This window comes from Medicago truncatula, chromosome 6, assembly GCF_003473485.1.
Source record: "Medicago truncatula cultivar Jemalong A17 chromosome 6, MtrunA17r5.0-ANR, whole genome shotgun sequence".
In the NCBI taxonomy this organism is placed as follows: Eukaryota; Viridiplantae; Streptophyta; class Magnoliopsida; order Fabales; family Fabaceae; genus Medicago; species Medicago truncatula.
In genome coordinates this window covers 27,300,084-27,328,047 of record NC_053047.1, presented here as the reverse complement: position 1 = coordinate 27,328,047, position 27,964 = coordinate 27,300,084, and the positions used below count along the sequence as shown (strand labels likewise).

Genomic DNA, 27,964 nt, shown 5'->3' with positions numbered 1-27,964 from the left:
TACCTGATTGATCTACCTCATAACGACCACATCTCTCATTTAATCTCGAGATTTTTCTGTCCAAATATCCTATCTTCAAAAGATAGCATATATTTTTCATACTTCAACATATCAATCTCTTTTGTGTCATGGAGGTATAACCTGTCTATCATAGCTGCAACACTTGAATAAACTTTTTAGTAGCACAGTACAATGAGAAGAAGAAGAAGAAGAGCATAAATCATTTTTTTTTTAATTTTTTTTTTTATATATAAACAAAAACATAAATGACTGAAATCTTAAATAAAAACAAAATTACCAAATTGAAATGACTAAACAGTCCCCGGCAGCGGCGCCAAAAACTTGATAGATTTTTTTAGCAAGTGTACTAAATACTATCGAAGTAATAAAAATATCGTTCCCACGAGGACTGTGTTAATCTCAATTTAGCAATAAAGTAAATATTTAGGATGTATAAATTTCTTTTAGTTGCCCTAGGCAGTAGTTTTGGTTTGCATAAAATTAAATAAACAGAATATAAAGATAGAGTTGGAAAGAATAAGAGAGAGATGAGACTAGGTCTTTCGAATCATCTATGTTCCCCTAATTGGTATACTGCACCTATTCTTATGAATGATTTCCTAGTTCCACGATAGTTAACAAAATAGTCCTAATCAATCCCTTGACTTAGGACCCTCTTCTCAAACTACAGCCCCTAATTCCTTAGGTGGTCTAATAATCTTTGAAGGTTTAAGCACGTTAACCTAATATCACTAATAAACGATTATATCCATTCCTAGACTAACCCTGTTTATTAGAACAATTCAATTCTGTCTAAGTAGAAAGCTATGGTCAGTAGTCATTCATTCTCACTAAATCATGTTTATATTTGATCAGAATATAAAAAGCATTAAGAACAATTGAATTGAATAAAAACTAGATTGTCATTCACAATAAATAGAGTTTCACAGCAACATGGTTCAACAATAAGGGTTACACAGAATCATCTCGGACCTAATCAAAGGAAATTAGCTAGACATGGTTAAATACATAAACAACATAGTAAAGAAAATAAACCGATAGAGTTTCGTCGTTGTCGGCGTTGCTCCTCAATTCTTCCAATCGCTACTGATTATGAGTTTTTCCCTATCCATATGCCTTCTTCCCTTCTCGTGATGCGTGAATGTTTTCAATTCACAAAACGTGAATTTTATGTGCCGTCGCCTGAATCCTCGTCTCCAACATCCTTTTGCTTGTGGAGCTGCTTCTTATATTTATATGCCGAAGTGACCTCGTCCTCCCTTTTCCAATTGGCCGCATGATAGTTTTCTATTCTCTTGGGTCAACATCATGAATTTTTGGTCAAAGCCCAATTGTTTCTTCTTTTTGCACCTTCCGTGTTGTGACATTATTTTCTTTTGGTGTGCCACATGTTCCTAGAATCGTGTCACGAAATAGCTATCGTGACACGTTTTAATCAATGTCGAGTGAACCTCATCATGTGCTCCAAATCGTGACACGTTTTCAACTTGCTTTCTTCAAAAATCTTCTATTTTTCTTGTTTTCTTTGCTGTTTAAGCTTGCATGTGAACTCAAAATATCATGAAAATGACACTAAAAACAGTGAATGACTGACTGTCGTCAACGACCTCAAATGTTGTTTATCACGAAGTCTTTCGCAATGTATCTTGATGGTTAATGTTCAAACATTTTTGTTATATGTATGCTACCATTTCATTTTGTTTCTATTGTTGTCTTATAAGGGAACATATTTTTAAATTGTTATAAAACTTCTTTTAACTATATATGTTTACATTATTGCGACTCAATTAACTTCTACATGGTATACCGCACGGGTCAAGAGTCTAATTGACAGAAACAATGTATTATTTTTTTTTAGGGGAGAAACAATGCAATGTTACATTCATAGTTAAAGTTTAAACCTTCAATACCTCTCGTATTCAACTTAAAAGTGCTTTATAGCCCCTGAAAAAAAAAAAAAAATCATTTATGAATGAATGAGTATAACATATTTTACGGGCCTTTTTTTTTAAATATTGTTTTTCATTAAAATAGGCACGTGATAAAAATGCATCTTATATGTTACAACTTAATTTTTATTCAACTTAAGAATGTGGTACTCGTCTCAAAATATAAGCAAATTTTACTTTTTAGTGATCATGGTTTTGGCAATCTTAGCTGTCTCACAGATTTTCTCTTTTTTCGCATCTGTCAGGTCATGCCCACACCATGTCACCCTCAATTATTGGCTTTACTAGGGGAAGAAATTAGAGTCTCACATCTGATACTTTAAATTTGTAGTTTGAATGAAAGTTTCACCTGTGCCAAATTGTGCATGGAATTCCTCCACCTTTCAATACTTGAACACCATATTGTAATTTTCGAGGCTCGTCAGATGAGGATCAGGTACGGCAGCGAGAGAACTTCGTTGCAGTGAAGGTTGTTTGCCGTTGGAGGAGAGAAAACCTGCAAAGCATGTTATCACTCCGACACTCAAGTCAGTGTGTATACTTGAGAGAAAATTGTGAGAAAATGTGTGAAAAAGTCATTGTACCTGAATTCGGTGAACTAATCCCGTGGAATCTGACGAAGGATGCGCGAGTTCGTTGGAGATGGATCTAACGGTCGGGGTAGTGGTGTGAAAAATTCAATCAAAGTTTGTCGCTCTATTCGTGATTATTTTTCTCTCGATATAGCATTTTTCTAATTAAAGTGGCCATAATTTAAAGGATATGTTACGACCGTTAGTGTTAATTTAAACACATAATGGTAAAAAGAAGTTAAAGTCCAATTCCAAATCAGCTAGATACATACCCTTCTGAATGAAGCTCATGAGGAAACTGCTGAGCATATTAATCACCTGCTTCTGATTATAAGTTGCAAACCTTATTAATATTATAGCACTTTGCCAATTTTAGTTTTTACCCTGCTGCCAATACAAAAACAAAGAAACCCAACACAGACTGGGTTGCGGTCACGACGGCAATCCAACACAGACTGGGTTGCGGTCACGGCAGCAACAATCACAATCCTTGATATTACGGAAAAATGCGGCTAATATACTAGTTGCGGATGCAGAGACATTAAAAAGTTTGATGTCACACCCAAATTACGGTTACAAACTATTTTTTAAAATCCTACAAATGATAATATAAGAGAAGAAAAAGAAGAGAGACACAGATTTTAATTACCTCCTTTAACTTAATTTAAATAGCTAATGAAGTTGACACTGATTTTGACATACCAAACTTCTATTCTTCTTTCATATATACTAATAGAAGGGATGAGAAGCACTTTATGCTTGATTAATACCTGCATTACAGAAAAGAATGCAAAAAGAATTTGCTTTTCAATTTCAACATATGTATATATGAAGAATCAGTACTACTAATAAAAATGGTTGTAGAACAGAAAGTTCTGTTCTACAATTCAGAGATAAAAAATAATAAACCAACACACCATATATAATAAAGCTATTCATCAAAAGAAAATTAAAAATTAAAAATTCCACAGTGATACCTCTTCATCTTGAAAATCTTGTAAATCTTGAAAGTCTTGAACATGAATATTTTCATATTCATTATACCCAGAGCTATGTGTAGGAGACATTAGTGCCATATTCCTCAACAACTCTGGCATGTTCATCACCCCCTCTTCTTCCTCTTCCATAAAAGTCCTACTCTGTTCCGCCGTAGCAGAGGTGGAAATAGCCGTGTCAATGTCATTAGTAATTGAAGTCTTGTCTGGTCTGAAAGCCTCAGCGGCCTGTGCAGCCGCCTTTTGTATATCTTTTGCCTGAGTGGTGGCAGGTATAGGGAGCCGCCACGCGGAGTCTGCAAAGTTGAGACAGGCGTAGCGGCCCCTCAATGCCATTGCGGCAACATCATGTGCTCGGGCTGCCATCTCCGCAGTTGGAAAAGTGCCTAGCCAAATTTTAGTCTTCTTATTTGGTTCCCTCATTTCACACACCCATTTATCTAAGTTTCTTTTCCTCACACCCCTATATACCGGGTGGCGAGTCTCCTTGAACTTCTTCCTCCCTGCACGCTTCTTTGGAGTAGTCGCTGCTAACCTCACCTCCTCGTTGGAAATTGACATCCCTTGCGAGCCCTCTGAATTCGGGAATGAACTCTCGGAGCAAGTTGGAGAAAAGGGGTGTGAATAGGAGTTATTATTTGTAAACATATCCATGTGCTGGAGATAGTAGAAAAAGGTTTTGATAGTGAAATCTAGAATTGAAGATAAGAGTTTGTTATAGAGTAAAGAGGTTGAAATTTTGGTGTTGAGATTTAAGAAAACCAAGAGAAAGGTGGTATATTTATAAGGAAGCATAGTTTGAAGGAAAAATGAAGTAAACAGTTAAACTGTGAGTGTGTGTGTTTTGTGTGAGAGAATTGGATATTTCAGAAGTTGAGAAGCCAGGTGGTTGGCTATAGAGGATTGGTTATGAATTATTTTGAAAGAAAAAGGGAACTGATGATGAGAGAAGAGACAAGAAAATATAAAGTATGCGTGTTTTTTGAGGGTCACCACACCAGACCCAAAAGAGTAATAATGTTCTCAAAAATATCTTCAAAGACGCTATATAATGTTTTGTTTTCCGACGACTTATTCTAAATAAGGTAATTAAACGGTTAACGAATGACAGGGATATGCTATTTTAAGCTTTTAATTCCTTTTAGGCTTATTAGATCATTTGGTCCCTTATTTAATTTCGTGTTTTCATTTTGGTCCCACAATTAATAAAAATGGCGTTTAAGTCCCTCACCTTTTCCTCCGTTTGCCAAATAAATCCTAAATGTTAAGTTTAACCCCAAATGATGCTAAGGTGGATCAACCTTAAAAGTGGTCCACCATAGATCCTATTAATTATTTTAATTTCAACCGTTTGATATTTTTTTTTTAAAAGATAACCATTAGATTATGCAAGTCTATTTTATCTTACTGTAAACCAACAACACGTAATTTAATTTTCTTTTCTTCATCTTCTTCCTCCCTCACTTCATAATTCAACATCACCTTCTTCATCACACTCATAAAAGATGAACAACCCCATTTTCAGAAACAAAAACAAACAAACATAAAAATTCCAATTTCTTATTCTTTCTTTCTTTCATTCATTCATCAGAAACTCAAATCCTCTTTAGATCCAAAATCATTTTTTTTCATACCTCTTCACTTCATTCCTTGATTCCCTAGAAACATAAAAAATTAGGGTCAATCAATTTAATCCTCTTTTTCTCAATTCAATGTGCAAATCGCAAATTCAAATGGCTCACAAACTCACCAACAACACAAACTCAGATCCATTTGCTTCGTTTCCATTCTCCATTTGGAAGGAAATGAAAGAACAGAAGCTTAATAAGATGAATCTAGAAGGAAGAAGAAGAAATCAGCGATACACAATGTAACACCCCGTTTTCCCAACGTGAAAATTTCATTTATTTCATCAGAGTAATTAACAAAAACGGAATGTCACACTTCTTTTCTTAAAATCATAAACTGAATAAATAACTATTTATCCTTTAAAATTCAATAACTAAAAAGTCTTTAATACTTCGCAGCGGAATTTATTCGATAATCAAAACAGTCTTTGGCACGAGGCCTCATCATTAATATCTCATACAAATTCGATCAACATCTTATTCATGAAAAAATTTTAAGCAATACGTAAGGAATAGAAAGACAACATTAAAATCCCCATCCCGTTACGTATCAGAGCACCTAAAGACACACATGAGAGCTAATCCACTCACAACAGCAACTTAAACTCGATCACCTGCAAGTTACTCATACGAAGAGCAACATTTTCAAGCAGAAGGGGTGAGATTTCACAAAACAATAATATCAAGCATATAATTCAATAATTATATTTAACAACACAAGTAACTTCATCTATTAGTAATAATAATTCTTCATGTATAATTCTTAATAGTCCAACCAACTTCTAATTATCATTTACTTCATATTCACCACATTATAACATAATCATATAACACGTATTAACCAAATCATAACAACATAGATCATCACATCATACTCATAGTTCATATTCAACATAACATCTTAATTATAATTCATATACAACGTAACAACATCTTAATAACAACATCTTAATCTTAATTCATATAAGACATAATAACATCATTACTTTATAATAATAATTATTCATCAAACATCTCATTATCAATTCATGAATAAAGGACAACTTATCAACTTTAACATAACCATCATCAAGTACATTTAACAACTCATAGATAACATCATGTAATCATCATCACTAATAACTTAAACTACAATATAATCATCACTTAATAATAATTGTATACATCATAACATAAACATCTTCTTATAATAATATAACAATAACAACATAGTCATCATTTTATAATAATAATACAACAACATAACATAATATTCACTTAATAATAATAATAATTATATATACATCATTTCGTCATAATATAATAATATAACAACAACATATTCATAATATTCACTTAATAATAATTAATCATATATAGTACAACATATTCATCACTTAATAGTAACAATTATATACAACATCATAACAACTTAACAATATCATAATTAATATGTTAAACAACGTAGCAACATAACAATATCATAACCATATCTTAAACAACATAGCAACATAACAATATCATAATCAATATGTTAAACAACATAGCAACGTAACAATATCATATTCATTATCTTAAACAACGTAACAATATCATAATCAACATGTTAAACAACATAGCAACATCTTAGTCAACATCATATAATTCACATCGTATAATCTTCGTAGGTACTTCTTTAACAACACATGGGTAGAACACAACTCGACGACTCATGGATGATAATTCATCGACAACTTAACAACTCATAGATGATAATTCATCAACAACGACTTTGACTCGACAAATGCGACAATGCAACTTAGACACTTATATGCATGTGGTACCAATCGTCATCATAAGTATTAATATACTTTCATCGTGCGGAGGACAAAGCTCCTAATCGTGCGGAGGACAAAGCTCCTAATCGTGGTGAGGACAAAGCTCAATGAAATGCTATGCATGGACTCTTAACAACAAAACACCGTAATCATCGTAATCAACATATCATCATGCATCCAATAATTTGGAGCTAAACGTCATCATTTCATCATATATATAAACATCATGCACTTAGTTAAATAACAACAGTAGCACAGTCAAGTCACACAACAACAGAGAGATATCAATATATCAATTGCAATTCACAACATAACAATATTAATGTGAAGCATCAACAACTTAAACATCAAACATCTTCCACATAAGGCATATAAATATTTCACATAACTAACATCAGCAACATAGGCGACACATAAACATCTCAGGATATAACAATATCAAATGATAATCAACAACAACTCATGCAACTTAGTTAAATAACAATAGCAGCATAATCAGATCATATCAACAGCTTAATATCAATTCATTTTCAACAACTTCCTGATCATTCAATAATAATTCAAGTAATGCAATCAATCAATAAATCACATTATAAACACTTAGCATTTCAATATAGCTTCACAATTCACAATCATTATCTTTAATAGGTCACACTATGTACCTAAAGTTCATTTCTAACCAATCCAAGCAACTCACGTCTCAAACTCCTCAAAAGCACTCAATTCTGGATGTGCTCGCGAGGCGAGAGCATTTGCTCGCCATGGCGAGTACAAGCCAGATTCCCAACTAAGGTTGTTCCAGGTTCAATCTCATTCTAAATCATTCTCTAATCAATAGTAGGCACCTAAAGGTACTCAAAGGCATCTAAAGTTCAATTCAAAAGTCAAAAACTCAGAAAATGGCATGCTCTCTGATCACACTCGCTATGGCGAGCTGCAGGGTATGTCTCGCGAGGCGAGAAGAAGTTGCTCGCGAGGCGAGCGATGAAGCTCGTCACTCGCTATGGCGAGGATCATCACTCGGGAGGCGAGCGATGAATGTCGGCTCGGGCAGAAGTGCAGTTTTTCACAATTTTCATCAACTAACAAGGTTCTATGCCTAATTTCAATTCCAGAATTCATCATAATCATTATCTAAGGTCTAAGGACAGTTTCTACATCTTTTTAACAAGTTTCCACCGTTTAATCATCAATTCTATCAATTTGACCTAATTCCCGATTCCTCTTAAACTCATCCTACATCATGTTAAATGTAACCGTTGATTCACATACTTAATAAAAATTGCAAAGTTAGTCTCACCCTTACCTTAATTTGCAGAAATCGCAGTCCCTCTAGGTCTCTCCCTCTTCTCTTGACTTTTTCTCCCTTTTCTCCAAAAGCAGTCGTACGTACGTTATGTTTTTCTAAACTAGGTCTCTCCTATTTATATAAATCTTTAACCTACTTATTTTTCTCTTAAATGCAAATATTAATATTCTATTCTAATATATACATACATATATATATATATAATATTTCTATAATAATAATAAATAACAAATATATCTCTATAATATATATATATATATATATATATATTTCCATAGAAAATGACATATATTTCTACAACAAATCATACATATTTCTATAACAGATTATATATATTTCTACAACAAATCATACATATTTCTATAACAGATTATATATATTTCTACAACAAATCATACATATTTCTATGATAAATAAGATTTATTTCTATAACAAATCACATTTATTTCTAAATCAAATAACATATATATATTTCTAAATCAAATAGCATTTATAATTCTAAACCAAATAACATATATTCATTTTCTATATCAAATAACATTTATATTTCTAAACCAATTAACATATATTTTTCTAAAACATATACATATTTCTAAATCAAATAACATATGTATTTTCTAAATCAAATCACATATATATTATATTAATAAATATATAACATATATCATAACAAAATATCACTCATCAAAATAAATCATATAAATCACACAAATCATATAAGTATATTCTAAACTCATTTAAAATAATCAAATAATTAGAGAGGGCGTTACACACAACACATGAACAGGCACGAAAACAAATCTGGAAGTAACGGTGAATGGTGGCGGCGAGATGAGACGACGTGGTAGTGACGAAGTGTTAGAACGGAGGACGGGGGATCGTCATCACCGTTGTGAAAGAGAGAATACGGCGGTGGTGAACGAGCATGGTGGTGGTGATTATCTAACGACGATGATGGTGGTTGTGATAGAATACGGCGACGATGACGGTGATGAAGTGAAAGAGAGTGGCTGAGATGGTGGTGAGTGAAAAGAGAAAGGAGTTGCAATGTGTGTTGTTCTGAGAGAGAAGAGAGGAAGTTTTTTTTTTTTTTTTATGAATGTGTTTTCTGCAATTTGCCAATTTGAGTTTTAGAGAAGGGAAAGGGAAAGTTTGTAATTTTTTGTGATTCTGGAAAGGGAAGAAGATGCACGCCGGAAAGAAGAGGAGAAAAGAAAGTGGGATTTTTAATTTGGCATTAGGGGTATTTTAGGTACTTCACAAAAAGTGAAGATCTAACGGTCCATTTTATGATAAATAGATCGGATGGTTAAAATTAACAAAATTAATAAGGTATACGGTGGACTACTTTTAAGGTTGGTCCACCATAGACATTTGAAGTTAAATTTAACGGTCGGGATTTATTTGGCAAACGGAGGAAAAGGTGAGGGACTAAAACGCCATTTTTATTAATTGTGGGACCAAAATGAAAACACGAAATTAAATAAGGGACCAAATGATCTAATAAGCCTTCCTTTTATAATTGTGATAGTAGATACTATTTTTAGCTCTTAATTTCTTAAACGGTATACTTGGGCCACTAGTTAGCATAACCCTATAAACAATACTTCATCCGTATCATTTTAATAGTTTTACATGTTTTAGAGTTATGCGCGATTCTTATGAAAATTATTACTTGAGTTGATTTAAATGGTAAAATTAGTGTAATTTACTAAAACACATCTATTAAGTGTAGTTAGTGGAGTAATTAAACGAAATTCAATAAATAAAAGTAAATTACTAAGGAAAACATAATAAATGTTGCATTGATATTCTAAAGTGACAATTATTTTGATAAAAAGAAAATAATGTAAAGATGACAATTAAAATGAGATGGAGGGAGCAATAAATATTGTTTCTGCTTAAGCAATAAAAAATACTCCCTCCGTCCCTAATTATAAGACCATTTTGCTAAAATCACGGGAATTAAGAAAATGAATATTTGTATTAAAGTTGTTTGTAATCACTATTGTTTTTACAATTTTATCCTTAAGAGAGAGAGTTAGTTTATGTTTTCCATATGCTATTTATTGCTGATTGAAGAAAAATATGTATAATAAATAGGGGTATGTATGTAAAGAAATAATTAATGTAGTTGGAAATAACAAAGGGGTCTTATAAAAAGGGATAAAAAAAATCCTCAAAAGGGTCTTATAATTAGGGACGGAGGGAGTAGTCAATTTTACATATAAAATTGTGTAATTATATTTTTTTAACATTTGTTTGATTTGTATTTTTAAGACCAAGATTGTTTTGGAGGTTTCTTTAAAAAATGCATTTAGGACATTTGTTAACATGACATTAATGCAATTACAATTAAAAACATAATTTGATTTCTACAAACATATAATGTCCCTAGATAATTTCGTCTTCAATACTTAACTCCTTTTTGTTCGTTTTCTTCTTTAGCACTTGATCAAGACACGATCAAAAGAGATGATAAAAGCAGGTGCTTCGGTGATTTTGCAATTGCTGATTCATTGATCGGTGCGGAGAGTTGTACTTGTAAAGACATTAGACGCTCAAGTTAATGAGATTTCAAGATGGTTGTGAAATATCTTATAAGGATCATGTGCCTATTTTGTAGTGGGTTGCTATGTTTATAGATTTTCAAGTGGCACATGTGTGTATGTGTTTTAAAGATTGTACCCTTATGGCGCAATGGTCAGGCGACAACTTGATTTTTTCGGAGGGTTCAGATTGACTCTCTACCCGCCCTTTTTAATATTTGAAAGCATTTTGTTGGCGCATGTGGTCTTCAAACGTATTTGAGCTTTATTGGACATTAGCTTCATTAAAGAACTTTAGATCCGAGGATTGAGCTTCGGTCGGTCCAAACAACCACATTTTTCATAGATAGAAATACAATATTGTAACTATGAACGATGTAACATATATTTCTGTACACTTTTTATACCATCTTTTAGATATGAAATGAATCTTTTTAAGAATTGTCAAATATTGATAAGTTATTTTTCATTTTTTTAATAACTTTGTTTCAATGATAAAGAAGAAAAATAACGAAAATAGATGATTCATAGAAAAAGAAAATGTTTAGGTATTATTATTAATATATGGTTCTTGTTAACGAGTGCTCCCGGTGCAGTTTTCAAGTATCTTAAATTTAGAAATTATTCTTTTAAAAAGTTAACTATTATAATTTTCAATGTATTCGTTGCATAACTTTTAATATAAAACTTAATATTTAAAGTACTTAAAGAGTGTTTCGGAGACACTCGTTAACATTTCTATATTGACCAAATTGTCTTTGTTTTTTAGTTGTTTTTAAGACTTTGTTGTTCAGTTTTACCTATTGTCAATAAATATTTGTCACTTGCTCAAAGATTAATTAATTGTCACATCTATGACGGTGGTTCAGATATAAACTAACTTGTCTGAATTTCTTTTCGAAGACTGAAATTTCCTTTTATTTTTCTCAAAAATTTCAGTTTTTCTTACAAATTAAAATAGATTTTGACTTTTTTTATTTTCTATTTATTTTACCGTCATTTTTGTGTCTTCTAAAGATAAACTAGTTTATGAAATCGTATATAGGGTGCTTGAAAAGGGTGCTTGAATTCGCGCGTAAGGAAAATGATACTTACAAAGACAGTTGAGTTCCTCTCTTACGTCCAAATGTTCTAAGAAATCAATTACTCGTTAATTTGTTTTTTTTTTTTTTGAAGAAATACTCGTTAATTTGTTTAAATTTATTTGTATTTGGAATATTATTGTATGAATTGGAGAGGTTTTTTTGAGGGGGTATTTATTTGTTTATTATGGAATTAAAGAGATAGTATCTTGACAAAAAAAAAAAAAAAAGAGATAGTATCAAATAAAATATGGAGAAAGGTTCTCATGAATAAAATATATGTATAAGTACTAGTGCGTTGTGTGCGTGACTAGTTTTTTTTTTGGTAATTTGACATTGCGTGACTAGTTTTAGATAGCATAATATCTATTTGAAGGATGGAAAAAATATCTATATTTGGATAGAACAATATTAATTTTTTATTGACCAGTTTCAATCATGCAAGTGCCTCATTTGCGGAAATTAAATATTTTAATCTTGACTCGATGATGGCAATTAATTAGACCCATCTTTATTATATATATTTGCACTATTTTTTTTTAAAAGTACACATGTCATTCTCTCTATGCTAATTGTCATTAAATATTTTAATTTAGATATATGTCATGGTAGTATCATTCATTTATTTGATGATTGATTTTATCAAGAAAGGACTTTAATTTGTGAATTCTTATAAAGGTGTATACGGGATACAAAATCGGTACAATAATTATATCATTAATTAAAAATTATCTTATTTGGTATCATGCTTTCACAATCTCTAGCTAGAGTTTTGCTCAATTATTGATTTAAATCAAATCTTTATCTTTATTATATATATTTGCACTATTTTTTTTTAAAAGTACACGTGTCATTCTCTCTATGCTAATTGTCATTAAATGTTTTAATTTGGACATATGTCATGGTAGTATCATTCATTTATTTGATGATTGATTTTATCAAGAAAGGACTTTAATTTGTGAATTCTTATAAAGGTGTATACGGGATACAAAATCGGTACAATAATTATATCATTAATTAAAAATTATCTTATTTGGTATCATGCTTTCACAATCTCTAGCTAGAGTTTTGCTCAATTATTGATTTAAATCAAATTGTAACCAAAACTCATTTGTGGTTGAAAATTCTTAATCATGTCATTAAAAAATTATCATTCAATGACATTTTGACGTGTGTCATTATTGTGTAGTTGAACCAATCATATTGCATCGTTTTGTCTTTTTTGCATCATATTACTTATTTTTATATTGCTTTGCATAATATTTCATTTATACTGTTTACCTATATATACTCCGTTGTTATTCAATTGTCTCATTCATCTATTCCTCATCCCCATCAATCTAAAAAACGAGATTATAATGGCATCAAGATCTGATAACATCTCTGAGATCAGCCCTGTGAAGGAATCATGGATCGTGGTTGTTCGGATTGTCCGTGTTTTGTTTGTTTGTGATGTCTCTAGATATTTTTAGGTTGTAAGCCAATCAAGCATTTTAGGATTAGCCAATTTTGTATCATATTTTTTATTTGTTCATGATGTCATTTGCTTTTATTATTTTTCCTATACATAGTATATGTTTCTTTCATCATTTCCACTTGCACATTTCTTCCAAATAGTGTTGTCAAACTCCAAAAGATTGTCATGACACCAAGATTTGATAACATCTATGAAATCAACTCGATCAAAGAATCATGAAGCGAGTTGTTCGAATAATTCGTGTTTGGTTTGTTAATAATATCAACTATGATAGACACCCGTTCTATCTAGATATGATTCCCATTGATGCGCCTATTTGTATATAATGAATGTAAAAAAACGATATTTTAAATTAATCTAATTTTTGTATATAATTCATGCCATTATGAGTAACTTGGGTGGTGATGTAAATCTTGGATTGTATCGAACAAAAGAGAATGAATACAAACTCGATTGTATAAGTTTCCCAATACTTTTTTTATTTTATTTTTAATTTCAATATGGATGAATAATAACTATATTGTGTTTGACAAATTATGTATTTTAAAATCTCTTCTTTGTTTTCTCCTGATTTTAATAATAAATTATAATTATATTGATACATTAATACATTGATACACGTAAACATCACTAATATGTGCGTACACGTTACCATCTAAATATATTTTGCTTATTCGCTATTGCCTAATCACATATCCACATCGACACATATACATCTTAATCGTCTTAATCTCTATCTCTATTATAAACATTTACCTTTTTTTTTTTAAAAAGTATACATATGACATCTTCATACTTCCCATTTCATTTAATGTTTCTCCATCAACCAATGAAAATGAATCTTGACTTATTCCTTTTCTATTATCCAATCGAAATGGATCATGACTCATTTATTTTTCATGAGCCAATCAAAATTGATCATAACATGATTTTTTCACTATAACAATTTGGTTTTTTATTATTTTCATCTACCTCTTCCTCCCATAAAAAATCACTGCTTTCAACGCCATTCTATTTTCTTTTATTTGTTTATTTTTTATTGTTTTATTGTTTATTTAACATTTCTTATTGTTATGTTCCATTTTATTGTGATTTCTTAGGTTGATGATTCTTATTCATATTCTCTTTTCAATTTTATTTTGGTGTTTATATTTTTTTTGTTTTTGTTCGGATATTTATTTTGGACATGGAAGCCAATCAAGAGAAAAGAAGAAATGTATCACATAAAAATTAGAATATATACGAAGGATTTCTATCACCACGTTCAAATATAATCACTTTCATCCCCCTTTTGATTTATTTTAATCCCTTAATTCTCACAACTTTTTCTATTTATCTATTCCTTTTTGTTTAATTTTTCTTATGTTGTTATTTTACTTTTAAAATCTTGCTCTTTTATATTTTATTTTGGTGATTATTTTGATTTTTTTTGCTACTTTATGCTTGAAATGGAAACCAATCGATATATAAGAAGAAACGCATCCATTTTCATAAAATTGGTTGAATCGATAACTTTCAAGTGAAAAAGATAAGAAATACATAATAGAAAATCGATTTTATGACACCTTTGATTTTTGTTTTTTTAGTCAAAATTAAAAGTTCCATTTTCTTTAACTAAAAGGGAGCAAGGTGCTACCTTAAGTCATTTTCAAAAAAAATAAAAAAATACTTAACAATCATTTATATTTTATTTTCTTCATCCTAATTAAACATTTAGTTGGGATGTCGGTGTGGCCTCCTGATGTTTGTCTTTCTCCCTGCTTAGCAAAAAAAAATATTAAACATTTAAACGAGTTTATATTATTATTAAAATAAGGGAAATGCTAACTGGTGCCTCCGGGGCACTGGTTAAGGATATGAAAAAGGAAATTATATAGTAATTAATGCATTGAAATTGTGAAATTAATTTATAATAAAGTCAAAAACAGTTTCCTTTTATGGTAATAATTACCTTTTATGGTATGCTTAACCCGTGCCCCGGAGGCACCGGTTAGCAGGACCCTTAAAATAATATCACATTAAATATTATTAATTTATTATTTTTTTAAGTGAAAAAATATTAATTTTTTATTCACGTCGTATTTTTTTATCCATCATTCATTCTATTATTAAAACTAATAATCACATATGCTTTAAAACTGTATTAATATTTTTATTAATTCCCATATTTATAAGCGGAAAGTTGTAAAAGTCTTAAAATGACAAAACTAAATGAATTTTTGATTACTCATTAATCATGTTTCAATGACCCTTTAATTTTCCCTCATGTTTCAATGACAGCCATCAAATTATTATCAATGTTTCCAATCAAATGGATTCATGTACCCTTTGTCTTAATTTTTGACCAATTAGATTTAACTAAATCATCAAAGGTTTCAATCATACACGTATTTGTTAACAAACAAAATGTATGCTTTTCCGTTTAACTTTCAACCATAACATAGCATGTTGACGTGACATTTTTTTCTTTTATTTCAATGTATTTATTGGTTTCCTTTGATTGTGTTTTTTCTATTATACTATAGGTTCTTGGTAGAAACTCGAACAAAGAAGAAAAATTTAATTTTGTTTCGGGAAACAAAAAAAATTAATCTAACAACTAATTACTAACATTTGACGTTAAAAAAGCATTTTTTTTTTCTATTCAATTCAGTGATAGTCTTTGTCCCAATAGTTTTTTTTATCATCATCTTGAATTTCATTTAAAAATATTATAGCATTTAATCAAACGATCTTTGTTCATATATATGACCAAATACGCTAAAATTAATTTGTGATAAAATATTTCTAAGAATACAACAATACCTTAAATTTTTGTAAAAAAAATGCCTTAATTTTGTTACTAAAGCCTTAAATATTATATTGTATACTTTTAATTTTTTCAGCTTATTATAGAAGTTTCTTATTCATATCAATTTACAAATTCTTTGTCTTTGACGAATTGGTACCAAAAAAATATTATGCAAATTTGTTGTTAATTTTTAAAAATTTACTTTGAAATTAAACCAAGAACTGATTCCCATTTTTATTAATATGGAATTTATATTTATATTGTTAATATATTTCAAGCACTGACCTTTAACCACATAAATATGAGTAATGCCGGTATTTGATGGAGATTAAATTTAAATTACAAATATTTGTGAAGTAATTAATTTTTTACCTATCGAAATAGGAATTTTTTTCTTTGTAAAAAAAATTATAATAATTTAACTTGACACAAATCTAAATTCCTTAAACTTCAAAAAGTATAACAATTTATACTAGCAATAAAATTAATGAAATGATCTTTCTAAACCTCTAAAAATGTAGTTTTATGCAAAGAGAAATGTTAGCAGCACACATATAAATTTAAACACACGTTTCAACGTCCTCATGTGAATAAAAGTTGGAAATTAATATATCTTAATGTTTTAATAACAATAAAAAAATAGCTCCAAAAAAAGCGCACCATATAAGTATGTTCCTTTTTTTTACTCATATAAAAATATTCTCTTTTCCACTACAAAAACATATTCATTTTTTTTTTAATAATTTTATTTAGGTGAGTTGGATCCAAAGAGAAAACCTCAAGGATAAAAAAAGATATTAGAAAGGTATTTATGTATTATCTATCTAGGATGTCCTAACGCTGGTATCGAGAGTTGTACTCACACTTTAATAGGGGTTGGAGTCAATTTATTATCAACTAAACCAACATATATCTACAATATAAGCACATTCTCAATCACACTATAAATATTTTTCTTTATCTTTATCTTTATAATATGAATTAAAAATTCAATAAATGAATAATTAAATGTTGGATTAAATGAAGAAATATTTACCACTAAAATCAATAAATAAAAAGTTTTAAGTATCACAATCATTTCCTTAATTACAATTATGCGCATTCAACTACTATTGATTCAATCATTAAAAATTTCAATTAATAAATGCTAAAAATTCATAATTATTTAATGGAATAGTTTAATTTTTTTTTATCAATCAAAGAAATGCATTAAACATGTATGAAGGGACCTAATATGATATCAAATAAATTAAACTATCTGATCCTATCCTGCGCAGGATATGATATGATAGGATAGACCCATAATTATTTAATGGAGTAGTTTAATTTAACTAGAGTTCGATTGATGGCCAGGATAGGGAGACATGATATGATACATTAATAATATCCTGCATAAATTTCATGTTTGATGCACCAAAGAGATAGGATAAAATAAACCATTTCCATATCATATCCTGACTTTCCTTTGTAATTTATATCTTGAGTATAGGCTAAGTTAGAAATTATCCTGATTGACTTAAAAGATTATTCCTAATTTATTATCTTGATATTCTGCCATTTTTAAATATTGTCATTTTTAAAATAGTTATAGCATGTATTTTCTATTATAATTAATAACATACCATTTTTACAATATTTAATTCATTATGAGAGCAATTTTTTCATTTAATTATAATGATATCGTGTTTGTTATCATGTGCACATCAAACACATGATAATATTAATGTTTATCATGTCCTTATCATATCTTATCTTTATCCAGCTTTATATCATATCTTATCTTTATCCAGCTTTATATCATATCATGCCTCTGTCATATCCTGACCATCAAACGGACCCTTAACAGCATGGGGATATTACATCAAAATTCTAAATAAAGGCAAACTAGAGCTATATACATAGTGAGCTTATTTATCAAACAAGATATATCAATACATTGTTAAAAAAGCATACACTCGGAAAGAAAATTATCTTCTGTTAAAAAAAAAGAAAAGCAAACTATCTTTTAAGGGAGAGAAAGTGAAGTTTATTATGTAAATTATTATGCGTTGAACATAAAATTAACGAGTATGTATGTTTTTTCAATAAATTCAGTCGAAAAAATCTTTTAATAAAAAAAGTATATTTCATCTTGCTAGATATGATTTTTTTCCGTTATTTTTATTATATAGAAAATATTAATAATTATTTATTTTATATTTATTGGCAATAAAACTTATTCACGTAGTTTCTGCGAGTATAACTTAGCTATTGGCAATTTGATCCCCTTAAAAAAATATTATTATTTTTCAATTTTTTATTTACAAAAATAAATATATAATTCAATTTTTTATATTTTAAGATAACAAATTGGTACTTTTACTTCTTTTTTTGTCATCTTCACCGATCGAAACACATGTCGACATTGCTGATACTAACGGAAAACGAAAGAGTGGTGAAGAACACAAAAGCTTGAAACGAGATGTAGGAAACCGAAATAGGAGGTTGTCTTTTTATGGTTTTCAATTTCTTAACACATTCTCTGTTTTTACAATAAACGGTTCATTCATTCTCTTTATGTCTTCAATGTGTCATTTTTCTTACTACTAAACCGTTCGATTTTTTACTTATTTAAATTTTTTTTTTAATGAGGGATTAATTTTTTTCCCGTAAAAATTCTTTTAATGTATGTTAGCACTTAACTAACACTTTTAACGCCACTTAGTTAAATTACAATATACGTGAAATATTCAACTATGGAAATTGATTCAATGACTATATTATCTCTATTTGATTTTGTAAGACAATTAAATAAGTCTTTTTATTTGCGTATGACTAATTTGATCCCTACACATTTTTGTTAGGGACCAAAATAGATCTTCATTTTTACCATTTAATCTAATACAATTACACTATTAAATTATGGGGGTAATTGATTTGACTATTTGCTTCTTTTTGTTATAAATATTGTTTTTAGTCTCCATATTTTCATGCCATTTTAGAATTTATATGAAAACTTCGAAATTCTTCTTAAAATCTATCTTCTATTTTATTGAAACAATTTTATTATTCACTTTTTTCCCAATTTCTAATTCACTGTTTTTTTTTTTTATCACCATTGTATGTTGCCCAAATTCACAAATTTACTTTATAATACTCTTAAGATCTAATGGCTTAACATAGGAATGATGCAGATATAATCAAGGAGCTTAATTTGATACTCTCAAAACTTCCACACCATTCAACGTTCTTATTTTCAAAAGTTTCGTTAAACCTATATTTTCTTTATTTGTTACATTTTTCATGCTTGCTATTGCAACAACTAATTTGATCTCTTTAAATCCCTAAAAATATTTTGATCTATTTAATTAATCATGTAAGATAATCATGGAGTTTCGTAGTTCATATTGTTATACTCTGATATGTTCGTAATCTCAAAAGTGACGTCCTCCCATTTTCACTTGACGTGGTCTTGGTTGATATTCCAATAACTAAAATTTAAGATGAAAAATTTAAACAAATGATATCCCCAAACTAACAAAATAGTTTAGACTATTACTTTTCCCACCCTGTGGATTTCCTCGCGGGCCCTATTTTTTTCAAAAATGCCATTGATTTTCCGGATTTCGTAATCCGGAATGGTGTTTTCCTTTGTTATAGGGTGAAAAATGGAGTTACAAGTTTTTCCGAATTTCGTAATCCGGAAACTTCAAAAAATAGGGCGCGTTAGATGATGTTTCCGGATTACATAATCCGGAAACCCCCTAAACACCATTTTTCAAGGTAAAACAGTTCGAATTATATAATCCGAACTGTATCAGCACAAATTCTAAACATGTTTGTAACATGGATAGTCATTTTAGGGACAATATTAATCTTCCTAACTCTCATCCTTCCGTTTTTGGGTCATTATTACTTGTTCTTAGTCAAAAATCAAGTTTTCGGGCTACTTGATGAGATTGCTCCGAAACTTCCCCAGAAAATCAGAAATCCAAAATTCAATCGGTTAGACCCATTTTTCATTTTTTAAAATTTTTCATATTCTTAGAAAAATCCGAAAAAATTTGCATTAGTTTTATTTGATTTTTGGAATTTTTTTTGTGCTATTTTTATCTTTTTATGATTTTATTTGATAGATTTTAAGCATTTTTTACTTAGTTTTTTTGTTGTTTTTAAAAGCAAAACTCAAAATTGTTAAAATATGAGAGAGTCTGATGGCTGATTATACATAAGAATTGTCCGGATTTTGAAATCTGGAATGCAGAAGGACATTTTTGGAAAAATTACAGAGCGCGGGAGAAGGCCATAAGGTGGTAAAAGTAATAGTCAATAGTTTATCATAATGTCGAGATAATTCTAGGACTCCTGAGTGGGCCTAGACTAAGCTGGATAATCATATATTAGGCCAATATCAACTATTCAAGTGAGATTGACACCGCATCTTCAGATAAAATCTTAAGGCATTAAACATATGAGTCATCTCACTTATATGTTTTTTCAAAATATACTCATCCATCCAATGTAGAGTGGTAACTCACACTTGACAACTCTTAATCAAGTGTGCGACTATTTGTGTATGTAATTATCTGATATAGTCAAATCAATTTAAATAGAGTCACAACATGTTAAATAGGTTAGTTTAAGTAGTTTCATGAATGGAGATTTAAGTTCATTTCTTTCATGGGAAGAGAGAAATGAAAATAGAAGAAAAAGAATGAATATGAAAAAGGAATTTGAACATGAGAGAAACGAAAAGGGAAAATATATGTAATGTGTTTTGACCATGAGAGTAAATGGAATATGCAGGGTTGTCGGTAATTATATGAGTTTGTTGAAGGATTTGAAGATTTTGGGTAACTACATTACCAAAATTTAGACTTAATTATAAAAATATCACATCATTTTAAATGTATAATAAACATGTATTTTGTCAACTTAGCATAACACATTTTCAAATAATAAAGATTGAATAAGAAAAGAGCATGAAAAAGAATGAGATCCAAAAACTAAATTTCAATATAAGAAAAAAACAAATGACATTCAAACATTAATAAAATTATTCTTTATATTGTTGGGACCATAGAGGATGTCTACACTAAGTTGAATCATCATATTAGGTTAAGAGCAATCACACAAGTGAGATCGACACTACATATTAACTTAAAATGTGTAATGGACATGTATTTTGTCAATTCATAACAAATCTACAATTTCCCATTGTCAGATCCCACCAAAGATCAAAAGTTAAGTAATTTAAAATAATTGATGTTGAATAAAAAAATAGCATCAAAACGAATGACATCCAAAAACTAAAATTTAAAAAATAAATAAATAAAGGATATTCAAAACTAATAAAACCACCTATCATAATGTTTAGACTTCCGGGGGAGTATAAACTGGGTTGTATAATCATAGTAGGGTAAAATCAACCATAAAAGTGAGATTCACACCATATTTTAATTCAAAATCTAAAGACATTAGGTATATGGGTCATTTCACTTATATTTTTCTCATCATCTACTTTTTTTTATCTAATGTGAAGTTTTAATTACATATGAGACATTAATATCTCTCTCTGAAGTGTGCGACGACTCTGCATCTGTATGATGGTGACATGGTCATATAAGGTCAGATTGATGCATAACATGATAAAAAAAAGGTGGGTGTATTTTAAAAAGAAATTTTGACATGAAAGAAATGGTAAGGAAAAAAAAATAAGGAGTGTGTATTTTAACCATGAGAGTATAGGAAATAGAGTGAGTTACTGGTAATTTGTAGGTTTGTTGAAGAATTTGGAGATTTTGGGGTTTATTTACCAAAAAATTAGACTCAATTAAAAAATACACTTCATTTTCACATTTCTACTAAACTTCATTTTCACATTTCTACTAAGTATATATTTTGTCAACTCAACATAATACATCTTTTTTCCATTTCAGATTCCACCAAAGACAAAAGTCAAGGAATTTGAAATAATGAAAGTTGAACAATTTTTTTTTTAAGAGAGTGACATCCAACAACTAAAATTTATGATAAAGAAAAATTAAACAAATGACATCCAAAAGTTGACATAACACTTCATCCTAATTTTGGAACCTTCGAGGGGTCATAGTCTAAGTTTGATCACCATATTAGACTAAGAAAAACCACACATGTATGACTGATATCAAATCTTTATCATCCTAAACCTTAAGGCATCAGATATATATGTCATCTCACTTATATGCCGTTTAAAGTTTACCATATATCCCATCCTAACATAGAACTTTGACTCACACTAGACACACTAATATTTCTTAACCAAATGGGCAACTATTCGTGTTCGTAATCACATGACATAGTAAAATAAGGTCAAGCGGAGGAACACCATGTTCCAGAAGGTTGGTTGGTGATTGTTTCATGAAGAGAGTTTTATATTCCTTTCTTTTACGTGAAGACAAAAAGGAAATCAGAAGGAAAAGTGACGGATTTGAAAAAGGAATTTGAACATGAGAGAAGATAAGGGAAAAAGTAATTATTGTGCGTTATGTTCATGAGAGTATAGAGAGTAGTGTGAGTTATCGGTGATTTTATGAGTTTGTTAAAGGAGTTGGAGATTTTTGCGTAATTATTTTACTAAAAAAATTGAGTCAATTAAGAAATGCCACATAATTTTAAATGTCTAATAAACATGTATTTTGTGAACTCATCATAACACATCTGCAATTTTCCATTGCCACTTGCCGCCAAAGTCCAAAAGTTGATGAATTTAAATTAATAGAGGTTGAATGAAAAAAATTCAGATGAAAAACAATGACATTTAAAAACTAAATTTTAAGCTAAAAAAGGCAAACAAACTACATCAAAAAATTAAAAGACAATTTATTTGTGACTTTCGGAAGATTCTTCATCGAGTTTGATAATCACATTAAACAAAGAGAACAATACACGTGAGTTTGACAACACATCTTCACCCCAAACCTTATGAAATTAGGTATATGGATCATAACACTTATATGTTACTCAACATCTACTCTTACATCCAATGTGACTTTAACTCGCACTTGACACATTAACATTTCTCCCTCAAGTACGAGACTCTCTGCATATGAGATCTACCACCATAAATCAATTCTGCTTCTCCACATAGTCGATCTGAGCTATGATACTATTGTTGGGCCTTACAAGGGAGCCAACACTGATATCAAATCTTTAATTAATATTTTAATATCACGAAATTCTAGCCCGTGCTTGGCACGGGTTTCCAAGCTAGTGTTCTTCATAATGATGAAAATTTGATAGTGTTCCCTTGAAAAATACTCTCTTTTTCTTTTTGAAGTGTCGTTTTAGTGCAGATTTAACATTTTTATTTAAAAATTATTTTGATATTTTAAGGATACGATTTGTCAATTATACTCTTTGCAAATTACTTTTATCTTTTTTAATAAAACTAATTAATGTTATATATTTGGATAGCTAAAGTTTTTTTTTTTTAACAAAGTTTGTTTCTTGTTATCTTAAAATTTAAACAAAATTTTGTTACCTATGATAACGGTTCTATGAATAGTTACAATTTTATAAATAAGATAAGTAGTAATTGTTAAAAATTTCAAATGCAAAGTAAAAGAACAAATGTGAGAGAAAAATAAAATCAAAGTCTACATGAATGTTCAAAAGGAAGAAAGAGTCGAAGACTCATTGGACCGGTTGATGGGAGGTGAAGAGGGAGAAGGAGTTATTTTTTTTCTTAACTTTTGATTAATATGAAGTTGGAATAATTTTGATATTAACTTCAATTAATTAAAGAGATGTGCAATATTTAAAATATTGACAATTGTTTGCTATGAGAGAGAAAATGTGTGCAAAAAAAAAGGAATTTGTTGGAGAAAAAGATAGTAACTAAGAAATATTTGTTACGAGAGAAAGATAACATATTAAATTTATTGGAAAGAGAAAGTGTATGCAAAAAAATAGGAATATATTGGTGGATTAAAATGAGGGTATAATAGGATCAAAAAGTGCAAAAATATATTTGGTGTTAATAATACAAAACGGCAGGTAATGTTAGAGCGTCATTTCTCATTGGCATGTGTGATGCTTCTATAAAATTGATCATTTTCAATTTTAGGGGGGATGGAGGATGGGTAATGTTATGGGGTTAGCTTAAAAAATAGGAAAGCGTTTCGATCAGATTTTCAAGGACAGGTATTCGGGTTGACAGGTTCTCAAAGGATAGGGAGTGGTTAGGGTTTTCTCGGCATGGCTGTTTTTCTGGTGGACGGTATTCTTCTAGTAGGGTATTGCGCGACCGTTTTGCAGGTGACCAGAGGAGGAAGAGTTACGGCAAGTATGGTTCTGTGTTTTCTCGTAATGACTGGGAAGTAATTTGATATGATGACTGGTGTGGAAAAAAATATAGGTTTTTTGGCTTTAGGGATGAGTATGGGAGGTCACTTACATGTAAATTTTGCAACCAGGATGTTGTTGAAAGGTTACAGGTGCGTGGCAGTGTTGTTGCTACTCGTGTGCATGGTACTATTAAGCCTGCCATGGGTCCAACATAATTTTATTTCACCAACTTCCCACCATTTATACCGTAAGTGGAGTCAAGTAAGATCCTTGAGGCATGTGGTATTAAATCTGATGTTTTTGTATCATAAAATCGTACTGTGAATGATGAACGATATGGTTTTGTAAGGAATTCTAATGTATGTGATGTGGATAAATTAAATAAAGCTTTCAACAATGTTTCCTTTGGTGATTTTCGATTGTTTACGAATGTGGCTCGGTATGACAGGTTTGAAACATGTAAGAGGAGGTTAGCTAGGAATGGTGAGGGAGGAAAAATTAATAGAAAATTTAATGGAAAAATATAGAAGGGAGTATGTAAAGGAGGTAGGTAATGTTACAAAATAGGAATTTGAGAGGGTGAGGGAGGCAGCGTTCAAGAGTTGAATAGAGATGGTGGAAAAAATTAAGATTGTTAGGGTAGGCAAGGCGTCTACGATGCATGGGGAGAAGAATAAGAGGTTAAAGGTTAATAATGATAATTTTCCGACTCTTGTGTGTGGGGGGAAGTTAAGCAGGTTTGTGTGAACGAGGTGAGGGAGGTCGGAGGGGGAGTGACGGAAAGGAGTTTTGTGTCGATACCCGATGACTTGTCTTAGGCCTTAAAGGCGATGTTGGCTAGGATTCGATATTGTGTGACTATGCCGATTTAACAGACTACCCTAAATGTTGGTTTCCATGAGTTGAAGGTGGCTCCATTGGATGGTCATAGAGTCTTTTTATATGTGTTGGAAACGAAGGCGGTGATGGACGTTTATAATAATGCGGCATAAATTTTTCATAAATTTTTATATGACTGTCGATCGTTGTCAAAGGATTGTGAGACGATGTATGAAAGAGGTGTTTGAGTGAGGTGCTATAGAACACAATTTTTTTTTTGAAATTGCATCAATGAATGGTAGTTTGTTAAAAGACGAGGATTGTACTATTGACAAAGTCAGTCTAGATTATGCGCGGTTGTTGTTTACTACAAAAATAATGGGAGAAATTAATGTTGTTGAGGAGTTTTGGGTGGATGAGGAAAAAAACTTGTTATATGTCTTATAGAGGATCTTGAATTCAATTTAGTAGAGGATGTGTGTCAGGTTGATTATGAGAAAGAAAATATGTCATAGTGTTCCGAACCGGTGGGTTTCAAAGAAGATGCTCCTTTGGTGGATACTTTAGTGAGCCAGTTCTAGGCTGAAGTATCCCATGGGGAGGGTCGTGATGTTTGTAACACCCCGTTTTCCCAACGTAAAAATTTCATTTAATTAATCAGAGTATTCACATAAACGGAATGTCACATTCTTTTCCTTAAACTCATAAACTGAATAAATAACTATTTATCCTTTAAAATTCAATAACAAAATTCTTAATACTTCGCAGCGGAATTTATTCAATAACTAAAACAGTCTTGGGCACGAAGGCCTCATCATTAATATCTCATACAAATCCGATCAACATCTTATTTATGAAAATTCTTTAAGCAATACGTAAGGAATAGAAAGACAACATTAAAATTCGCATCCCGTTACGTATCAGAGCACCTAAAGACACACATGAGAGCTAATCCACTCACAACAGCAACTTAAACTCGATCACCTGCAAGTTACTCATACGAAGAGCAACATTTCCAAGCAGAAGGGGTGAGATTTCACAAAACAATAATATCAAGCATATAATTCAATAATTATATTTAACAACATAAATAACTTCATCTATTAGTAATAATAATTCTTCATGTATAATTCTTAATAGTCCAACCAACTTCTAATTATCATTTACTTCATATTCACCCCACTATAACATAATCATATAACACATATTAACCAAATCATAACAACATAGATCATCACATCATACTCATAGTTCATATTCATCATAATATCTTAATCCTAATTCATATAAGACATAACAACATCGTTAATTTGTAATAACATTTCTCCACCAAGCATCTCATGAATAGAAGACAACTTATCGACTTAACATAACCATCATCAAATACATTTAACAACTCCTAGATAACATCATGTAATCATCATCACTAATAACTTAAACTACACAATATAATCATCACTTAATAATAATAATTATATACATCATAATATAAACATCTTCTTATAATAATATAACAACAACATATTTATCTTCTTATATTAATATAACAACAACGTATTCATCATCTTATGAAAATATAACAACAACACATTCATAACATTCACTTAATAATAATTAATCATATATAGTACAACATATTCATCACTTAATAATAACAATTATATACAACATCATAACAACTTAACAATATCATAATCAACATCTTAAACAACATAGCAACATAACAATATCATAATCAATATGTTAAACAACATAGCAACATAACAATATCATAATCATATCTTAAACAACATAGCAACTTAACAATATCATAATCAACATGTTAAACAACATAGCAACCTCTTAGTCAACATCATATAATTCACATCATAAACATCGTATAATCTTCATAGGTACTTCTTTAACAACACATAGGTAGAAGACAACTCGACAACTCATAGATGATAATTCATCGGCAACTTAACAACTCATGGATGATAATTCATCAACAACGACCTTGACTCGACAAATGCGACAATGCAACTTAGACACTTATCTGCATGTGGTACCAATCGTCATCATAAGTATTAATATACTTTAATCGTGCGGAGGACAAAGCTCCTAATCGTGCGGAGGACAAAGCTCCTAATCATGGTGAGGACAAAGCTCAATGAATGCTAATGCATGAACTCTATCAACAAGACACCTTAATCAACTTATCACTTATACATCCAATAATTTGGAGTTCATCATCAACTTAATTCAGACTCATGCAACTTAGTTAAATAACAATTGCAGCATAATCAAATCACATCAAGCTTAATAACAATTCATTTCAACAACATCTTGATCATTCAATAATATTTCGAGTAATGCATTTAATCATTAAATCACATTACAAACAACTTAGCAGTTCATAACAGCAACAGAAACAGCACAAGCAATTCAAAACATAACAATATTAATGTGAAGCATCAACAACTTAAACATCATACATCTTTCACATAAGGCATATAAATATTTCACATAACCAACAACAGCAACATAGGCGACAGTAAACATCTCAAGATATAACAATATCAAATGATAATCAACAACAACTTAAACATCATATATAATTCACATAATGCATATACAAATATATTACATTACTATCAACACTAAATCATATTATAATAGCTTCACAGATC

The 27,964-nt window shown here is 30.2% G+C and overlaps 1 protein-coding gene across 8 annotated transcripts; it reads right to left on the bottom strand.

Moving 5' to 3' along the window:
- Positions 1-904: 904 nt before the first annotated feature.
- LOC25497250 (dehydration-responsive element-binding protein 1E) lies at positions 905-4,548 on the bottom strand. Of its 8 annotated transcripts, none has more exons than XM_024785604.2 (6): positions 3,520-4,548; positions 3,192-3,312; positions 2,815-2,866; positions 2,555-2,703; positions 2,320-2,466; positions 905-1,965 (listed from the first exon to the last, which is right to left on the bottom strand). In XM_024785604.2, exons 1-2 carry the CDS (start codon positions 4,330-4,332, stop codon positions 3,202-3,204), a joined length of 924 nt encoding a protein of 307 aa, XP_024641372.1. In that variant the 5' UTR covers positions 4,333-4,548; the 3' UTR covers positions 905-1,965; positions 2,320-2,466; positions 2,555-2,703; positions 2,815-2,866; positions 3,192-3,201. The 8 variants fall into 8 exon arrangements, with proteins under 8 accessions (XP_024641372.1, XP_039682806.1, XP_039682807.1 ...); XM_039826872.1 differs by having other exon boundaries at positions 2,815-2,860; XM_039826873.1 differs by adding an exon at positions 3,098-3,137 and having other exon boundaries at positions 2,555-3,037; positions 3,245-3,312.
- Positions 4,549-27,964: the final 23,416 nt, after the last annotated feature.

Excerpts from the sequence above, each read along its gene's own strand:
- LOC25497250 (XM_024785601.2), bottom strand. The coding sequence starts at position 4,332 with ATGCTTCCTTATAAATATACCACCTTTCTCTTGGTTTTCTTAAATCTC. Across the intron at positions 3,313-3,519 it reads AAGATTTTCAAGATGAAGAG|GTATTAATCAAGCATAAAGT; the intron begins GTATCACTGTGG and ends TCTGTAATGCAG.